The sequence below is a fragment of the Phocoena phocoena genome, chromosome 19, assembly GCF_963924675.1.
Source record: "Phocoena phocoena chromosome 19, mPhoPho1.1, whole genome shotgun sequence".
NCBI classification, from domain to species: Eukaryota; Metazoa; Chordata; class Mammalia; order Artiodactyla; family Phocoenidae; genus Phocoena; species Phocoena phocoena.
The window spans coordinates 18799197-18817337 of NC_089237.1; the positions used below are offsets into that span (position 1 = coordinate 18799197).

General features: G+C 47.9%; 2 protein-coding genes across 2 annotated transcripts; both read right to left on the bottom strand.

Annotated features, from left to right (window-relative positions):
* Positions 1 to 105: 105 nt before the first annotated feature.
* On the bottom strand, positions 106 to 10578 carry IFI35 (interferon induced protein 35). The gene is made up of 7 exons (XM_065897208.1): positions 10391 to 10578; positions 1855 to 1944; positions 1343 to 1490; positions 1166 to 1272; positions 896 to 1082; positions 694 to 800; positions 106 to 457 (listed from the first exon to the last, which is right to left on the bottom strand). The coding sequence occupies exons 1-7, from the start codon at positions 10394 to 10396 to the stop codon at positions 266 to 268; spliced, it is 837 nt and encodes a 278-aa protein (XP_065753280.1). The 5' UTR covers positions 10397 to 10578; the 3' UTR covers positions 106 to 265.
* Positions 10579 to 12434: 1856 nt separating this feature from the next.
* RPL27 (ribosomal protein L27) lies at positions 12435 to 14870 on the bottom strand. The gene is made up of 5 exons (XM_065897223.1): positions 14810 to 14870; positions 14488 to 14570; positions 13354 to 13523; positions 12621 to 12731; positions 12435 to 12508 (listed from the first exon to the last, which is right to left on the bottom strand). The coding sequence occupies exons 2-5, from the start codon at positions 14566 to 14568 to the stop codon at positions 12460 to 12462; spliced, it is 411 nt and encodes a 136-aa protein (XP_065753295.1). The 5' UTR covers positions 14569 to 14570; positions 14810 to 14870; the 3' UTR covers positions 12435 to 12459.
* Between the last annotated feature and the right edge of the window lie 3271 nt (positions 14871 to 18141).

Genomic DNA, 18141 nt, shown 5'->3' on the forward strand with positions numbered 1-18141 from the left:
AAGGCCAGTGCTGCCAGTGGAAGGCTAGGGTTTCTCCCTCCCCGCAGCCTTCTTCCATGGCCTAATCGAGTTTCCTTTCTTGAAACGAAATGAGGAAGAAGATCATGCAATGCAGGCGCTTTTACTGTTCTCGGGGCGCGTTTCACAACCCATAGTCCCTCCTGCCGTTGACCGGCATGATCCCTCTCTCCTGTATGGGCGTCCAACCCCAGCCTGGTTTGAGAACCTCGGCAGAGGGGCGGGGGGTGATGAGCAGGGCAGGCTCCTAGCCCAACTTGGCAGTGAAGACCGCCAGGCCCTGCTGTCCCAGGGGCATGACTGTCACGGCTTCCACCTCCCCACCCCCACGGGTGGGCTTCTGGAAGTGGATCTCCAGGACGTCTTGTAGCTCCGGGCCATCCAGGACATCGGGAATGTTGAGCACCAGCACCGAGTGGGGCACTGTCAGGGACCTGACCTGGAAAAGGAGCCAGGAGCTGGGCAAGGGCTCGTGCAGGTTGGGCTGGGGGGGCGGGGCGGGGCAGAGGTCGGGGCAGGTGGCGACCGTGGGAGTATGGGAGGGGGCAGGAGGCCTGGAGAGGTTGGTAGCGGGTAGGTCAGTGGGGTTTCGGGGCTGTGGTCCTTCCTTGGGCAAGTTTCTGGCAGGCAGACAGGTTACCAGGTCCAGTCCCCATCTTCCACCTTCCCACTTACCTCAGCCTTCTGGATCTTTCCACTCATGTAGGGAGAGACTCTCAGAGGGAACTGCTGCTTACCCAGTGGCACTGTGAACTGGCCCGTCTGGCACAGGTGCTGGGCCACTGCAGGGACAGGGAGCGGGGGACCTTCAGCATCAAGGGCTCCCCCCTCCTGTGGCCTGGTGCCTCTGCTCTCATCTCGCCGACAAGGCCCTTACCTGTATCCTTAGCGAAGCCCAGCATGACACTGCCTTGCAGCAGTTCCCGCGTCTCCACATCGCCACCCCCGTTCTTGCTCTTGCCAAAGAAGATCTCCAACTTGTCCAGCAGCTCCTCCTCACTTAGCTTAAGCCCGGCAGGAAACCCACTGACCAGTACTCTCTGTTCATTCATGTGGCTGGACACCTAGGGGGAGGCAGGAGGGAGTCATCCCTTGTGCCCAGGTGCATGGGGCCCCGTGCAGATCCCAGGCCCTGCCATTCTGTCACCTGGATGGTGGTCAGCATGGGCAGCTCCAAGGGCTGGACCTGCACCCGCAGTCGGAACCCTTCCACATCGATCGTGTGCTCCGTTTGCTGCAGCACCTGCTTGGCCACTGGGTGGGGGAGCAGGGTCAGTACTTAGGAAGCCTCCCAGCCTCCCTCCCAAGGTTTCCCGGAGCTCACCACTGGGGTCATCAAAGGTGACCAGAGCAGAGCCTCCAGGCAGAGGGTAACAGATCCGCAGGTTAGAAACCACAGACTTGGTTGTTTCCTTGCCCTGCTGAATGTCTCCTCGGAACACCAGGGGGGCCTCAGGCACTGGGAATGGGACCTGGAGGTGGGGGAGGAGAGGCTGATGCAGATTTCAGGGTTGGGAGAGCGCCCCACTCCCAGGAGGAAAGCACCCCCAATTACATGCCACTGATGCTGAGTGCCAGGGATGAACACTGAGAGGAGAGCTGGGTAACTAAGCGGATGCATGTGGGTCAAGCATGTACTGGCACTTTACATACAAAATCTTAGTTTGTCCTCACACAAGCCTGTGAGGTAGGTAGCTCCACTTTACAGAGAAGCAGACAGGTTCAGAGAGTTCAAGTAACACACTCGAGGTCACACAGCAAGGAAATGGCAGAGGCAGTGGTGAAACCAAGACCTCCCCAGCTCTTTCTACCAGGCCATACCCCCTCCCAGCTCACCTTGTCTTGGGGGTTGTCCCTGAGCTTCCTTTTCAGCTCCTGTAGCCTGGTCTTTAGTTTGGCCTGTTCCTCCTGAAGGGCTTGGAGGGCCTATTGGAGCAGAGGGGAACAACCAGACATCCACCTGCCTTTCCAGAGAATGAATGACCCAGGGAAAGGGGGCCGCTATTCTGGACACTCCAGGAGCAGAGTTGGTACTCAGCCCGAGAACAGCCCAACCCCTTTACCTTGCCCTGGGCTTGTCCTGGCCCAGCTTGGCTGCCCCCATCGCAGCTGCTCTGAAAGGCAGGAGCCTTTGCAGCAGCCACGGCTGGGTCATTCCTGGAGACCCAGAGTTTAACAAACACTGATTGAGCTCCTGCTATGAGGTACTGGGCACGACACAGGCAGTGGAAGAAAAGGGTCCAGCGCTTAGGTCTGTATAAAACGGTACTCAAAGGACTTCCCTGGTGGTCCAGTGGGTAAGACTGCGCTCCCAATGCAGCCTGTCTGGGTTCGACCCCTGGTCGGGGAACTAGATCCCGCACGCATGCCACAACTAAGAGTCCGTATGCCGCAACGAAGATCCCGCATGCTGCAACTAAGACCCAGCACAGCCAAAATAAATAAATATTTCGAACAGACAAACAAACGGTACTCAAGACAGTGCACAACCACACGATGGATGGTGGAGGAGAGGCTGATGGTGGAGGACAGCGGGAATTTGGAGGAGGGACCGTCCCAAAGGGGTTAACACAACTAGGGAGGCCTCGAGGAGCAGCAGGAGCTTACAGTTGCAAGATGTCATAAGACTATCAGCTAACATGTGCTAAGCCCTTTACATGGATTATACCACTCATGTCTTGCAACAACCTTATGAAATAAACACCCTCTTCTTATTTTGCAGATGAGGCAACAGTAGCTCCGAGAGGTCAAGTGACTTACCCGACTCTTAGTCTATGCTTTACAGTGAAGAAATCAAACTCAGAGTAGGGGAGTAATTTACCCCCCATCTCCCAGCTTGTCCCATGACTGCCACCCTTTCTGCTGTACCAAGGCAAGCAGCCTTTCAGGCTGGGTGTGATTTGGAGCAGATCCAGAGAGAGCTGACAAATGGGCAGGGGAGTGACACCAGGGATGGGAATAAATGCACCTTTGTTTGTGGGATGGAGAGCTCACCCTGTGGTTGGAAGCCTGATAAATAAGGTCAGCTCAGGGAAGTGTGAGCTCACTGGGGAGGACGGGACTCTGTCCTGGCCAGCTCTGTGTCCCAAGTGTTCAGCAGAGTCCCTGGCACAAAAGAGGCATTCAGTTAACCCGTGCTGAATGAATGAAGTGAACGAATGACAGAACGGGAACATATTACAGTGGGCGTTGAATAATTCAGTGTGGGGACTTCCCTGGTGGCGCAGTGGTTAAGAATCCGCCTGCCAATGCAGGAGACATGGGTTCGAGCCCTGGTCTGGGAAGATCCCACGTGCCACGGAGCAACTAAGCCCCTGCGCCACAACTACTGAGCCTGCGCTCTTGAGCCCTTGCGTGGCAACTACTGAGCCTGCAATCCACAACTACTGAGCCCGCGTGCCGCAACTACTGAAGACCATGCGTCTAGAGCCCATGCTCCGCAACGGGAGAAGCCACAGCAATGAGAAGCCCGTGCACCACAACGAAGAGTGGCCCCTGCTCGCCTCAACTAGAGAAAGCCTGCGCAGCAACTAAGACCCAATGCAGCCAAAAATAAAGTAAAATAAATTTATAAAAAAAAATAATAATTCAGTGTGAGTTCACTCTATTTTAAGCAGAAGAAAACTAGGGCTTGACCAAATAATGCCAGTTAATGAGTAGTGAGAAATAATCAGTGACTTTCAGGGTCAGTTACATGACATCAATGAGTCAGGGGAGCAGGTGCAGTGTGATATGGACAGGTGGGGACTCTTACATCCTGCAGACAGCATGTCCCAACTAAAGTGGCAACCCCTTCTCGGCTCTAGCCAAGTTTTTTCACATGGAATGTGGTCTCAGTATCCTATATCTTCCCATTTCTAGGGGAAACCAGAAATCTGGATTTTTATTTGAAAAAGATGGCTTTATTTTTTTGCGGTACGCGGGCCTCTCACCGCCGCGGCCTCTCCCGCCGTGGAGCACAGGCTCTGGACGCACAGGTTCAGCGGCCATGGCTCACGGGCACAGCCGCTCCGCGGCATGTGGGATCCTCCCGGACTGGGGCACGAACCCGTGTCCCCTGCATCAGCAGGCGGACTCTCAACCACTGCGCCACCAGGGAAGCCCAGATGGCTTGATTTTAAATAAATATGAAAAAAGTTGGATTCAGTCTTTAATCCATCCTCTTTTTACTTCTGCTTTAAATCTTGATCTAATTATACATATTGTTTGAAAATCTAGTAATTGGCAATGTTATTCAATAAATAGCTTTAAATAAATAAATAAGTAAATTTATTTTTAAAAGCTTCATAATTACAGTTTAAAAAAAACATTCAAAAAAAAAAAAAAAAAAAACATTCAAAAACGTCCATCCACTGGTGAATGGATACAAGGAAAAACAAACAAACAAACAAAACAATTCAGGCCAGAGAGTTTATCAGTGGGAAAATGGGGAACTGGTGAAGATTTCTGAAAGGGGGAGTGAGGTGACGGACACAGTGTTGAAAAGAGCGCAATCCGGTCATCAAAAAATGGACAGAAGACCTAAATAGATATTTCTTCAAAGAAGACATACAGGTGGCCAACAGGCACATGAAAAGATGCTCAATATTGCTAATTATTAGAAAAATGCAAATGAAAACTACAATGAAGTATCACCTCACACCAGTCAGAATGGCCATCCTTAAAAAGTCTATAAATAATAAAGGCTGGAGAGGGTGTGGAGAAAAGGGAACTCTCCTACACTGTTGGTGGGGATGTAAATTGGTGCAGCCACTATGGAAAACAGTATGGAGGCTCTTTAAAAAACTAAAAATAGAGTTACCCATATGATCCAGCAATCCTGCTCCTGGGCATATATCTGGAAAAGATGAAAACCCTAATTCAAAAAAACACATGCACCCCAATGTTCATAGCAGCACTATTTACGATAGCCAAGACCTGGAAGCAAGTTAACTGTTCATCAACAGATGAATAAAGATGTTATATATATATGTGTGTGACACACACACACACAGGAATATTACTCAGCCATAAAAAGGAATGAAATAATGCCATTTACAGCAATGGATGGACCTAGAGATTACCATACTAAATGAAGTAAGTCGAGAAAGACAAATACCATATGATACCACTTATATGTGAAATCTAAAAAAAAGACACAGATTAATTTATTTACAAAACAAAAACAGACTCACAGACATAGGAAACAAACTTATGGTTACCAAAGGGGAAAAGGGGTGAAAGAGGGATAAATTAGGAGTCTGGGATCAGCAGATACACACTATTATGTATAAAATGGATAAACAAGGACCTCCTGTATAGAGCACAGGGAACTATACTCAATATCTTGCAATAACCTATAATGGAAAAGAATCTGAAAAAGAATACATATATGTATAACTGGATCACTTTGCTGTACACCTGAAACTAACATAACATTGTAAATCAACTATACTTAAAAAAAAAAAAAAAAAGCTGGCAGTGATGGCAGGATGAACTGGAGCAGCAGGAACTGGGGAGTGGGGAGAACAAGCCCAGATCTGTGGCTCTAATTCTCACAGACGTGACAGGAGCTGACCTGAACCTCTGGCACTGGGCACAAGGAGCACACACAGATGAGTACATCTCAAGAGGAAAAGCTGCCAGACTCCGGATGCTGTATTAAAGCGACAGAGGGGACAGACTGGAGAGGCGATGCAACACTGAGGTTGCAGACTTGGGTGTCCAAGGATTTGGTATAATGTCATTGACCCAGCAGGCAAGGGAAGAGAGCCAGTAGTTACTGGGGACCTGCTAAGTGATCGGCACAGTTGGACTCCATCCCATTTAAGTATCACAAAACTGCCTCCTGTCTCCAACTCCCAACTGAAACTTCTCTATCACAGACTTCTTAAGGACAACACAGGCTGACTGTAGTCACTTACTTGAATTCAACTATACATGCTATTTATTTACTTAACTAACATGATAACTTGGTCTCTAAATGCAAGCCAGTATCCATCTGGTACTCAACTGAAAAAAGAAAAGGGATCCGTTTTACACTGAGCTCATTGAGAGACTGTAAATTCTGGATACTTAGGGGTGAGTTAATGATTTGAGGTTCATTTGACTACATGCATTCTTCTGCCTTACTTGCCAAGTTTAGAACCTAACAACCGCTAAGATAAAATCTCATGCTATCTGTGTTCATCATAGCAGTACTGAGAGGCAGTGTAATATAGCAGTTAAGAGCACAAGTTCTGGGGCCAAAACTCCGGGGCTTACATTCAGCTCCTCTTACTACTGCCAAGACAATGGGCAAGTTATTTAACTCTCTGTGCCTTGGTTTCTTCATCTGTAAAGTGGGAATAGCAATTTCTACCTATGTATAATTTTATTTGGAAAAGTAGTTCCGGCATATGATGAGTGCTGTGTTAAATGTTTTGTATTTTAATAATCCCCATTTGATAGTTGAGGAACCTGAGGTTCATCAAGGTTAACTAATGGTGGGAGTTCCCTGATGGCCTGGTGGTTAGGATTCCAGGCTTTCACTGCTGTGGCCTGGGTTCAATCCGTGGTCGGGGAACTGAGATCCTGGAAGCCACGTGGTGTGGCCAAAAACAAAACAAAAAAACCCACAAAAAATAAAACCAACCAAACAAAAAAACTTTGGCCCTAATGGGCCAAAGTAAGTCAAACCCAAGGCTGTTGAAGACACAGAGTGTCAGGGACAGGACTTGGTGGATTGAACTCTGGGTTAGAACAGTATGTGGTAATGGTAGAAGCCAAGAGGATGGAAGAACTCATTCAGGGACAGAGCCCTTAAAAATGTGATCTTTGAAGATACCTAGTCAGGGGTCAGGAAAGATAAAGGAATGCAGAGAAGAAAAAGAAGGCATGGGGACTTCCCTGGTGGTCCAGTGGGTAAGACTCCGTGTTCCAGGCAGGGGGCCTGGGTTCGATCCCTGGCCAGGGAACTAGATCCCACATGCATGCCACAACTAAGAGTTCACATGCCACAATTAAGAGTCCGCATGCCACAATGAAGATCCCATGTGCCGCAACTAAGACCCGGTGCAGCCAGAATAAATAAATAAATGTTAAAAAAGAAAAGAAAAAGAAGGCATGGTCAGGGCCAGGGCCAGGATTAGGTAGCATCATAGACACAAAGGAAGAGGAGTGATGAAACAGAGGCAAAAGAAAAGGAGGGCTACAGGAAGTCCCCTCCCTCATTTGTTTCCTTATTCACTCATGCAACAATCAGCTACCAGCATCTACCACGTGTCGGGCCCTGTTCTAGGCTCTGGGGACACAGTAGTGAACCAAACAGAGAAAACTTTCCTGTGGAGTTTACATTTTAGGGGATGAGCCAGATAATAAACACAATAAATAAGTAAAATCTGCAGTATGTTAGTGACAAGTGTTATGGACAAAAACAGAGAAGGGAGGACAGAGAATGTTGGAGTACAGTTTTAACTGGGGTGGTCAGAGTAGACCTCGTTGAGATATTTGATCATATAGTTGAAGGAGATAAAGGAGTCAGCCGTGTGTATATGTGGGGGAAAGTTTTATGCAGAGGGAGCGGCAAGTGCAAAGGCCCTGAGGTGGGAGTTTGTTGTATGTATTTGAGGAACATCTAGGAGACCAATGTGGCTGGAGCAGAGCGAGTGAGGGGGGAGTGGTGGGAGATAAAGTCACAGAGAAAACAGAGTGGGGCCATGAAGGGCCTTTCACATAAAGTGAGGTGGGAGGCTGCAGGCAGGCTTAAATGCTAACAGGATAACTTGGCTGTTGTGTGAACAGACTGATGTGGGGAAAGGGCACTAACAGGGAGACTACTTAGGAGGCCATGACAGTGTCCATGTGAGCAACGCTGATGGCCTGGATCAGGTGGTAGCAGTGGAGGTGGTGAGGCGTAGTCAAGAGGGAATTCCCTGGCGGTCCAATGGTTAGGACTCCGCACTTCCACTCCAGGGGGCACAGGTTCAATCCCTGGTTGGGGAACTAGGATCCAGCAAGCCGCGCAAGCGTGCCACAAAAAAAAAAAAAAAAAGAGTTTAGATTGATTCAAGTTGCTGATGGGTTGGAAGTAGGATGTGGAAGAAAGAGACGAGTCTGTGATGACACTAAGCTGTTAGGCTTGAGCAGCTGGGGGGAAGGAGAGCCATTTGCCGAGATGGGAAATACGTTGGATGGAAGAGATTGGGGTTTACTTTGAACGTATTAGGGATGAAGTGCTTATTTGACATCCCAGTAGAGATGCAGAGTGGTGGTTGCCTCTACGATGTGGCATCCAGCGAAGGGGTCCAGGCCGTGAGTATAAACTTGAAAATTATCCAAGCAGAGATACTTAGAGTCACAAAATTAAATGAGATCAACATGTAGAGGTCCAAGGGCTGATTTCTGGGGCAACCAACACTAAGAGGTCAGGGGAACAAGGAAGAACCAGCCAAGGAGAATGCAGAGGAGGGGCTCGTGAAACCTGAGGGAGGGCAGGCATGAAGAACAACGCGTTTAAGGCAGAGGAGCCGCAGCTGCGCCCAGTGCTGCCAACAAGCCTTCTGCCAGGAGGCGTGAGAACGACTGCTGAGACTGAGCAACAAGAACAGTCCTGCTTATCATAAGGAGACGGTCAGTTCACGTACAAGGATGATTACAGTAGCCTTGTTTACAATGGAAAACAAAGAAATCTACGTGTCCAACAAGAAACAGCTAAGTATAAAATATTTAGCAATTAAAAGACAGTAATAAAGAACATTTAACATGAAAAAATGCTCACAATAAGCACAATATAAAGCTGCCTATACATTCCCTATTCTGACGACTTCAAATGTTTTAATTCATGAGGCTATTTATTAATGCATAAAAATTCTGGGAAGATAGACATCACAATGTCATTAATAGACTCTGTCTCTCAATAATCAATTTAGGGTGATTTTTTAAAAACACAGTTTCCTGGGCTTCCCTGGTGGCGCAGTGGTTAGGAGTCCGCCTGCCAACGCAGGGGACACGGGTTCAAGCCCTGGTCCAGGAGGATGCCACGTGCCGCGGAGCAACTGGGCCCGTGCGCCAGAACTACTGGGCCTGCACTCTGGAGCCCATGAACCACAACTACTGAGCCCACGTGCCACAACTACTGAAGCCCGCGTGCCTAGATTCCGTGCTCTGCAACAAGAGAGGCCACCGCAATGAGGCCCGCGCACCGCAACGAAGAGTGGCCCCTGCTCGCCGCAGCTGGAGAAAGCCCACGCACAGCAACGAAGACCCAACACAGCCAAAAATAATAAAATAAATTTATATAAAAAAATAGTTTCCTGAATCCACCTTCCTTCTTTCCTTTCTAATATGTAAAGGCCCTTTAAGAGAGCACTTTTACCAGAGTGGGAGGAGTGAGGGGTGGCTGAACTGGGGAACTGGCGATATTAACAATAATGAACATGTATTGAGCACTCAGTATGTGCCAAGCAGCGTGCTCAGTTTTTACTGTGTATTTTAGGGGTTGTTTAGTTTAATTGTGGCAGGTAGGTATTCTTGTGTGGAAGTGTTACCATCATTCCCACCAAATAGATAAGGAAATGGGGCTTAGATTGTAAACTTTAGAGAGGCTAATAACTTACCCAGGGCCACACAATTGGAGGAACCAGGATTTGGAACCAGGCAGGCTGGCCTCTAGAGCCTGTGTCTTCCTTCAACATTTGAGGGGCAAATGAAAAATTTCCAAGCAAGAGACCTATATATTTGTAACAGACGGGGTAGTATCAGGGAGAAAGACTGAAGAAACTAGGGAAATGAGATTCATTCACTCAACAGCTGTTTATTGAGCGCCTATTGCATGCCAGGCACTGTGCTGGGCACCGAGGATCAAGGGTGAACAGGCTGAGACAGAGAACCAGCCCGCAGAGGGCTTAGTCTAGCACGAGCAGGGGCGATCAGGGGTTGGGAAAGGGGGGACCACAGCAGACAGGGGGAAGGTTAGGTCTCAGAAGAGTAACACTTCTTCCCCTCGCCCTGAAGAGAGGTCAAGGTGACATTTAGATGGAAATATAAGGAGGGGAGGAACTTGTTGAGGAAGATCTCAGGAGATAAAGGTTGGAGCAATTCTTAAACTTTTTGGGGTCACAGAACCCTTTGAGTATCTAATGAAAACGATGGATTCTTTCTCCAGAAAAATGCACATCCACACAAGGAATTCACGATCCCGAGATGCAGGTTATAGAACTGTCTCTGAGGCACTGGATTAGGGGACCAACTCCCTTGCGGAGAGGTCATCCCAGCCGTCTCTCCCCAGACCTGTAGCAGGTCTAAGAGATGGGTAGGGAGAGGGTTGCCTGCCAGGCCCTGGGATACCTGTAGATTCCTGGCCAACAGGAGCATTCCTCTTGGATTCTCCCCACCCCCAAGACCCTCCTCTCACCATCATGGTCTAAGGTCCAGTTAGCAAGGGCTGAAGCTTCAGAGCTGGCACAAACTGGCAGGGTCCAACGCGACTAAAGTCTTGCTTGCACTTTGAGGAGTTTTGGTCTCCCCAGCAGAGCCTGAAAGACACTTCTTATGGTTCTTACGCAGGCTCTTTGCTTTCACTTTCATTTCAGTAAAGTCCCTGCCCTTCCGTACTCCAACCCTGGGTGGCTTCCTGGTCTTCGAACTTCCCCCAGCTGTGAGGCCTCAGGGGAAGTTACCCCACAAACAACTACAAACTGAATGCTGGCCCCAATCTGCCATTCATTCCCAACCTAGCAATCCCAGCACAGGCCTATTGGTAGAATTTTGTCTGCTTTGTTAATGGCTATTTCCCAAGAGCTTAGAATGTTGCCCAGAACATGCAGATGTTGATAACTGAATGAGAAATGCAACCAGGACAGATAAAGCCACATCAAGTTGATGAAGCTGTAGCAATAGCCATCACTTGAGAGCTGTTATGTGCCCTATACCAATTCTGCTTTCCATGAATTAACTCAACCTTCAAAACAACCCCTTGAAGTTGGTTCCATTTTCCCGATGAGATTCTAAACTTGCGAGGCACAGAAGTGCAGAAACCTGCCCAAAGTCACATTGCTAGGACGTGATGCATGTATACAAACCTGGTTGGAACAGTATTTGAACTTGAATTTTTAGTTAAAGGAGGGTTTAAATATAGTTCCATTTGTGACTGTGTGAGTGTGAGTGTGACTTACTGGAGACATCGAACACTTAAGGGTGAGGGGCTTCCCTGGTGGCGCAGTGGTTAAGAATCTGCCTGCCAACGCAGGGGACAAAAGTCCGAGACCTGGTCCGAGAAGATCCCACATACCGCGGAGCAACTAAGTCCCTGGACCACAACTACTGAGCCTGCGCTCTAGAGCCCGTGCTCCAAAAAGCGAAGTCACCGCAATGAGAAGCTCACACACTGCAACGAAGAGTAGCCCCCGCTCACCACAATTAGAGAAAAGCCTGCGCGTAGCAAAGAAGACCCAACGCAGCCAAGAAAAACCAACCAACCAACCAAAAAACACTTAAGGGTGAGATGAGTCCAATGAATACACATAAAACAGTGCAGGATATAAGTTTTCTATTTCCACCTAGTCCAGGGCTTCCCACTCAGAGTAACTTACTGAGCCCCTTTCTCATGCCCCCACTCCTCACCCCAGCTGAAAGTGTGCCAAAGTGTGAAGCTTGGCAAATAGGGCCATTTGAATCCCGGTTCCATTTAGTGACTTAGTATTAGCTTGGCTGGAGAACCTATTTCATCAGTAACACCAGTCACAGTTAAGTGTCCGATGAGAGGTAAAATGCTATAGAAGGGCCAAACGCCTTTCCTGTAACACAGTGGTGACAATCCAGAGCCCCACCCCCTTGAACCACACCCTTCCTTGCCTGTCTCTGCTAGACAGACCACTTGGGGACCTCTCCTTGGTCCCACTGGGAATGGCTGCTCTGTGGCTCAGGCCTTCATTGTTGGTGTCCATCCCCATCTAGAGCAGTTCTCCCGTGTGGTCCTCGTCCAAGCAGCACCAACATCACTTGACAAGATGCTGAATTCTGACCTACCAAATCTGGCACTCCGGTTTAACAAACCACCTCAAGTTAGTGACTCTTAATCCAAAGTAGATGGTGTCCACTCAGAGGGGCCTTTGGTTGTCACAACGGTGGGGCAGGGGGCGGGGGGGGAACAGTTCTCTAGATATGTAATGGGTTGAAGCCAGGGATGCTTAAACAATTCCACACCTAAAAATGTCCAGAGTAGCTCTTTTGGGGAAACAGTTCAATATGACATTTTACCCACTGTGTTAGGCCATTAAAGGATTATGAGGCCAGGGACAGAAGTAGCCCGTGTCTCACAAAGACAGATGTACCTTTTATTTTATATTTTCCCACAGTCCCTCATCCACCACCCAGTGTCTCTCATCGTATGAATGTTCTTTCCCAGTCTAATAACAAGAAGAAAGCAGACACGTGGATTTTTTTTTGTATTTTTGTATTTTTAATGACTGAAACAAGACAGACCTAAAACCGCAGCTTCTGAAAGAACCATTTGTTCTTGCCGGTCTTGTATCTAGAGGGGGGAAAAAAGGACACTAATGAGGGGAGGAATCACAGAAGACAAAACTGTCTTCATGGAGAACAGTGAAACCATACTCCAGCATTCACTACCAAAGCCTACTTACCTCTCCTCAAACTTGACCTTGGCCTCTCGTCGGGCCTTGCGTTTGAGAGCAGGGTCTCTGAAGACATCCTTGTTGACAACAGTTTTGTCCAAGGGGATATCCACAGAATACCTGGGGACAATGGCAGGAAGGTAGGAGCAGCTCACATGCTGCCAGGGCCTTCACCCCTCCGCCCCACTCCTGGGACATTGGCATGTTAAGGTCTGACTCCACAGGAGCTATCATCAAAACTGTGCTAAAGTCCTGATGGTATTCTTTGGAAATGCCCAGTTTTAACAAACTCATTTACATAGATTCAAGCCACTGAAAAACTTCACAATTCACTCTCAGTTTCCCACAACTACCCTACCCTATAATAACTATTATCCTTGAGAGTGGAAGAAGGCAGGCCAGATTCTATGCCTGTGTTTACTGTGGCTGGAAACAAATGGAACCACCTTTACTCAACACTTCAAAGAATTTTCAGGTGAGGAGAGAGACAGATCAAGAGCAAGTTTGGAAGAGGTTTTTCAATCCGGCTTTGCCAAGTCAGGGAAATCAATAGAAAACAACAGGAAAGTGAACACTTCCAAGATGGACTGAAGAGGCAACACTGGAAACCACGGCCAAATGACAAATTGAAAATGATGTCTCTTCCACTCGAGTGGCTACAAGGTTGTCTCCTTATTCAGCAGGGCAGAGAGTGGGAAAAGTTAGAAAAAGTCACTTTCATTCCCATTCTTGAAACGCTCACCTTGTAGGCATGAGGTGATTATAATTATAAACTTTCACGAAAGACTTGATCTTTGACCTCTTGGCAATTTTCTTCTTGCCCATGGCAGCTGTCACTTTGCGGGGATAGCGATCAATTCCAGCCACCAGAGCATGGCTGTATGGTCGGTCTGAGGTGCCATCATCAATGTTCTGAATGAGCAATTACATGTTATTGCTATTTAGGCCCTTTGCTAGATGTAGGGCGTGTATAGAAAGAACACCCTCAGCCCTTAGGCCTCTGAGACCCACTATTATAGAAACGACACAAAGCAGACATTCTAAGTGCTATGCTAGATGCCCAAAGAGTAACAGGGAAAAGGGTGGTTTCCTTCCCACCAGGAAAAATCTGGAAGGGTTCCTGGGAGGTAAGAGATTTAAAATGTTAACAACAGTTAACAATTAGGAAGTGATTGCTATATGCCAAGCACTAGTTCTCAGGACTTAACATCTCTTAGCCTCCTCCAGGATTGCACTGCTAGGAATGGTTTAGAGGCAGGATTCCAAACCTGGCTGCCTAACTCCAAAACCAGCCTCAGGTAGACGGAGGAAAGGGAACCGAGGGTGCCCCGGTGTCCCCAACAGTCAACAGCAGTGGTGTATGTGGCCAGAGCTTAGGAAAATCTCATAAAAGGCTAAAGACGTAGGTAAAAGGCAAACAGTGAACGGCTAGATTATGCTAAGTGACCATTTTAACTAGAAACAATTTCTCCTCTTTTTACGGAGTCCAGCTGCATCACTTACTACCTGTTTGACCTCAGGTTAAACTTAACATCTCTAAACCTTCGCAGTAGAAAGTAACCTTATAGTTACCGCAAGGATTGCACATGACGACACCTTTAAGGCAGTGCCAGGCACCAAGCAAGCATTCAATAAACGTCAGCCATTAGTATTATTTAAAACCTCTCTGATGGAGAACGCGTTGGGTGTTAGCTGTCCAATTCAACTCCCATTTGTTATTATGCGTCTTTCTCTCTCAAAAGCTCTCCTGCATTCACCTCCCCCCACCATTCGCAATGCTCAGTGGGTAATGCCCCCAAACTAGGCCTTGAATTCCAAGTTGCCCGCCCGCCCCATTCACGGGATACAAAGGGGTACAGGTTCGCGAGGTTGGTACCTTTACGATGACCGCTTTGCGTCCGGAGTAGCGACCGGCCAGGACCAGCACCACCTTCCCGGGTTTCATGAACTTGCCCATGTCTGCAGAGAAAAGAGAAGGGACCGCTCAGAAACCCGCCAGCTCAGGCTGTGGGCCCGAAACTTCAGCGGCGCTCACTGCGTCTCGGCTCAGGCCGCCCGCAGGTCCTGCTCGCAAGACAGGATCCGCTACGAAGCCGTCAGAGACCGAGGAATGAAAAGCACCCGGCACCACCCCGCAACTCGACCCCCAGGCCGCGGATGGCTGCGGATTATAATACCCTGCCCCAGCCGCTACTCACCGGCAGCAACCTCTCGGGCCTACAGCAGAGAAAGACAGACCACTTCCGCTTACCTTTCACCCCGGGGAGGGTGACCTCACTTCCTGTCCCGCCCCCTCGGGCTTCTCCCCGCCTCTTGCGTGGCGCTCAGAATCTGTGTTGAGGGCGGAAGAAGCTCTTGAAGGGAAAGGAAGGCCTGGCAGCTTTTTTATTCAAATCAAACTTTATGAGCAGCTCCAGCAGTAGAAAGGGCAAAGGAGTTCTGCCTCCCCCGGAAGGCTTTTACGTGGACGCAGCTGCTCCCCTGCCCCCTAGTTGTAGTTCCTTTTTCTGGCGCTAGCGGGTGGGGGAGGCACAGTTTGAAATTTACTGCTTTTGCTTTGGAACAGTAAAAAACAAAATAGGATATTTATTAGTACCAACTGTGTACAGTTACGCATAAGGAAGAGACGAAGATCAATCAAACAAGGGAACTTGCCCTCAACATTTAGAGGCTAATGATGTCAGAGACATTTCCGACCAGAATAAAGGAGGGAGATGAAGGACGATTATGGTGATACTAGCAGCTGTGTACGCTGTGTCAGGCCAAGTTAATCTATTTACGTGTATTATCTCTTTTGATCCTCATAACGACAATAAGAGATAAGTAATGTTATCTCCATTCCACAGTTGAAGATCCTGTGGTTTGGGGAGCTTAAGTAATTTGCCCCAAATCCACAGCTAGTACGTGATCAAGCTGGGAACTCAGATTCAAGCAGTCCTCCTGAGCCCATACTGTTTACCCAGTCACCAAATTGAGTACCCACTCTGTGCCAGGCAAGATGCTAGACACTTTAGGTAAGTCAACTGCTATTTAATTCTCAGGAATCTGCATCTTGGGTCTTTTCCTCCCATTTAGACATGAGGAAATTGAGATTTAGAGAGCCTAAGGCTCTGATCATCAACTCTGGGTTTGAACCCAGGTCTAGTTGGCTCTCAAACTGAATTATTTCCCATCACTTACTGGAAGAGTGTTTTTAGATGGTTCCTTAGGTGTCTTCCGAGTTCAAGAGAAAGAGAAACCATCTTATAGTTTTTGCTCATTTGAACACTGACGAATCTATAGGATTGGTCTTGGGCAAGACGTGGGAACAATCAGGGTTTCATCATTTCTCTTCTTCAGGCTCTCCAGGGACCAATTTTCCCCGCAGCCCTCAGGACTTCATTCCAATAGTTTATCACCCTGATTATGTACTTATATTTCTATATTTAATGAAAATGTTTTAATTTGTAATATGACATTGTATTGTTGCAAAGGAACTCAGAAATCGTCTACTCTGTCCTCTCAAAGATGAGAGGAAAGTTCTAGAGCAGCAAAGTCACGGAGTTGGTGGCGCAGATCAAGGTTCCCCCGTTCCCAAGCCGCTCTTGCCACTGCACCACACGACCCTGTCCATTTCCACCTCCACGGTCTTCTTTCAGCCTCCTTATCTGCTTTTGTGTCTTTTGCTGTTTCTCTCTTGGAAAACAGAAACCAAACCCTGAAATCTTATCATTGCCTTGAACTCTTATCACATACTAAAACTCTCCAAATCAAATTAGTAACTAAATCCTGTGAATTTTGCCTCGTGTCTTTTAAATCTTTTCTATCCTTTTACACCTGCTCCCTAACTGATCCAGCTTCAGTTCTTTGTTTTCTCCAGTCCCTCCTCAAAACTTGGGGTGGGTCAAAAATTGCTTGGGATGCTTATTAAATATGCATTGCCAACTGAAGAGATTCCAGTTCAGGTCTGGTGTGGAGCCATGAGCTGTAGATCTTATTTTTAGAAAGTTCTCTAAACACAACTCTTAAGTCCGCCACTTACCTGCCTGAAATCCTTCGCTGGCTCTCTGTACCAAAGTTTGAACTCTCACTCCCTTCCTCTCTATCTTCCTTGCAGTATAAGTTCTTGTCTCCTCCACACCCTTCACATACCACCTGGGTTCCAGCCAGCTCAACTACTCAAAGATCCGACCCCTTCTGAGCGCCAGGGTCTTCACGCAAGCTGTTCCATATTTCGTTATTCTTCTCCTCCACTGTAGCTGGGCAAAATCCTATCCATCCTTCAAGGCCACTCTAGAGTTCTCCCAGGCAGAATTCATCTCTTCCTTCTCTATGCTCCCTCAGCAATCCAATCCATACTTAATTTTACTATAGAACATATTTCAGTTGGTTTGGATCAGTGGTTGTCAAAGTGTGGTCCCCAGACCACCAGCATCAGCATACCAAGAGTGGGAACTTGTTAGAAATGCAAATTCTCAGAGCTACTGAATAAAAAACTCTGGGGATGGAACCAAGCAATTTGTGGTTGTTTTTGTTTGTTTGTTTTAACTATTTATTTTTGGCTGCATTGGGTCTTCCTTGCTGAGCGCGGCGGGGAGGGTGCGGGGGCGGTTACTCTTCATTGTGGTGCTCTGGCTTCTCATTGTGGTGGCTTCTCGTTGCAGAACACAGGCTCTAGGAGCACAGGCTTCAGTAGTCGTGGCATGCACGCTCAGTAGTTGCGGCGCACGGGCTTAGTTGCTCCGCGGCATGTGGGATCTTTCCAGACCAGGGATTAAACCTGTGTCCCCTGCATTGGCAGGCGGATTCTTAACCACTGCACCACCAGGGAAGTCCCAGCAATTTGTGTCTTAACAAGCTACTCAAATCTCCAATTGGCTTGCTACCTCCTTTGCTAAACCTTGTGTTCCTTGAAGGCAGGGAGAGGTAAGTTCTGAGCACCTAGCCTGGCCCAAGCAGTTGGTGGGTGCTCAATAGTGAATGAATGAAGGCAGAGCATCTTGGAAATCTTTAACGATGCCTTTCAGATCATACAGTGGACCCTGCACTTTCATTGGATACATGTCCATGGCTCTCTTTCCTTCTGTTCTTGCATAGCCTTAGACCTCAGCTGACAGTCCCTCCTCTCCTCCTTCCTCCTGTCTGCCTCACTCCAAGCCAAGCACAGACCTCTGTCCTCAGTTATAATACAGATGTTATCAGTGACTAGCAGCTACGTGACTGCTGGCCTGCTGGCAGGCTTGTCTCTGTCTCTACATGTCTTTAAGTTTCATGAAGAACTTGGCGGAGCAATGGCTATCTGCCCATCTCCCTGCAGCCTAGTCCTTTGGCAGCTGAAATTTCTGGCAGGCATGTGGAAAATACCTGTTCATCCACAAAGTGATGGTGAAGTGAGGGGGTGGATAAAGGAGAGAGAGGAACAAAATATCTAGAAGCAGCATGATACAATGAGGTAAATTAACAGTATAAAGACCATAGGATTTGGATTCAGGCAACTTGGGTTCAAATCCCAGCTCTTCCAACATGTAAACGTGGACAAAATACTTAACCT

What these genes read in the sequence shown, in the direction of transcription:
- IFI35 (XM_065897208.1), bottom strand. An exon ending in GGGACAACCCCCAAGACAAG is followed by an intron (nt 1,491 to 1,854) that starts GTGAGCTGGGAG and finishes CCCCACCTCCAG; the next exon opens with GTCCCATTCCCAGTGCCTGA. An exon ending in CACCTTTGATGACCCCAGTG is followed by an intron (nt 1,273 to 1,342) that starts GTGAGCTCCGGG and finishes TCCCCCACCCAG; the next exon opens with TGGCCAAGCAGGTGCTGCAG.
- RPL27 (XM_065897223.1), bottom strand. Translation starts at nt 14,568, where the DNA reads ATGGGCAAGTTCATGAAACCCGGGAAGGTGGTGCTGGTCCTGGCCGGT. An exon ending in GCAAAGCGGTCATCGTAAAG is followed by an intron (nt 13,524 to 14,487) that starts GTACCAACCTCG and finishes TTGCTCATTCAG; the next exon opens with AACATTGATGATGGCACCTC. An exon ending in AATCACCTCATGCCTACAAG is followed by an intron (nt 12,732 to 13,353) that starts GTGAGCGTTTCA and finishes CATTGTCCCCAG; the next exon opens with GTATTCTGTGGATATCCCCT.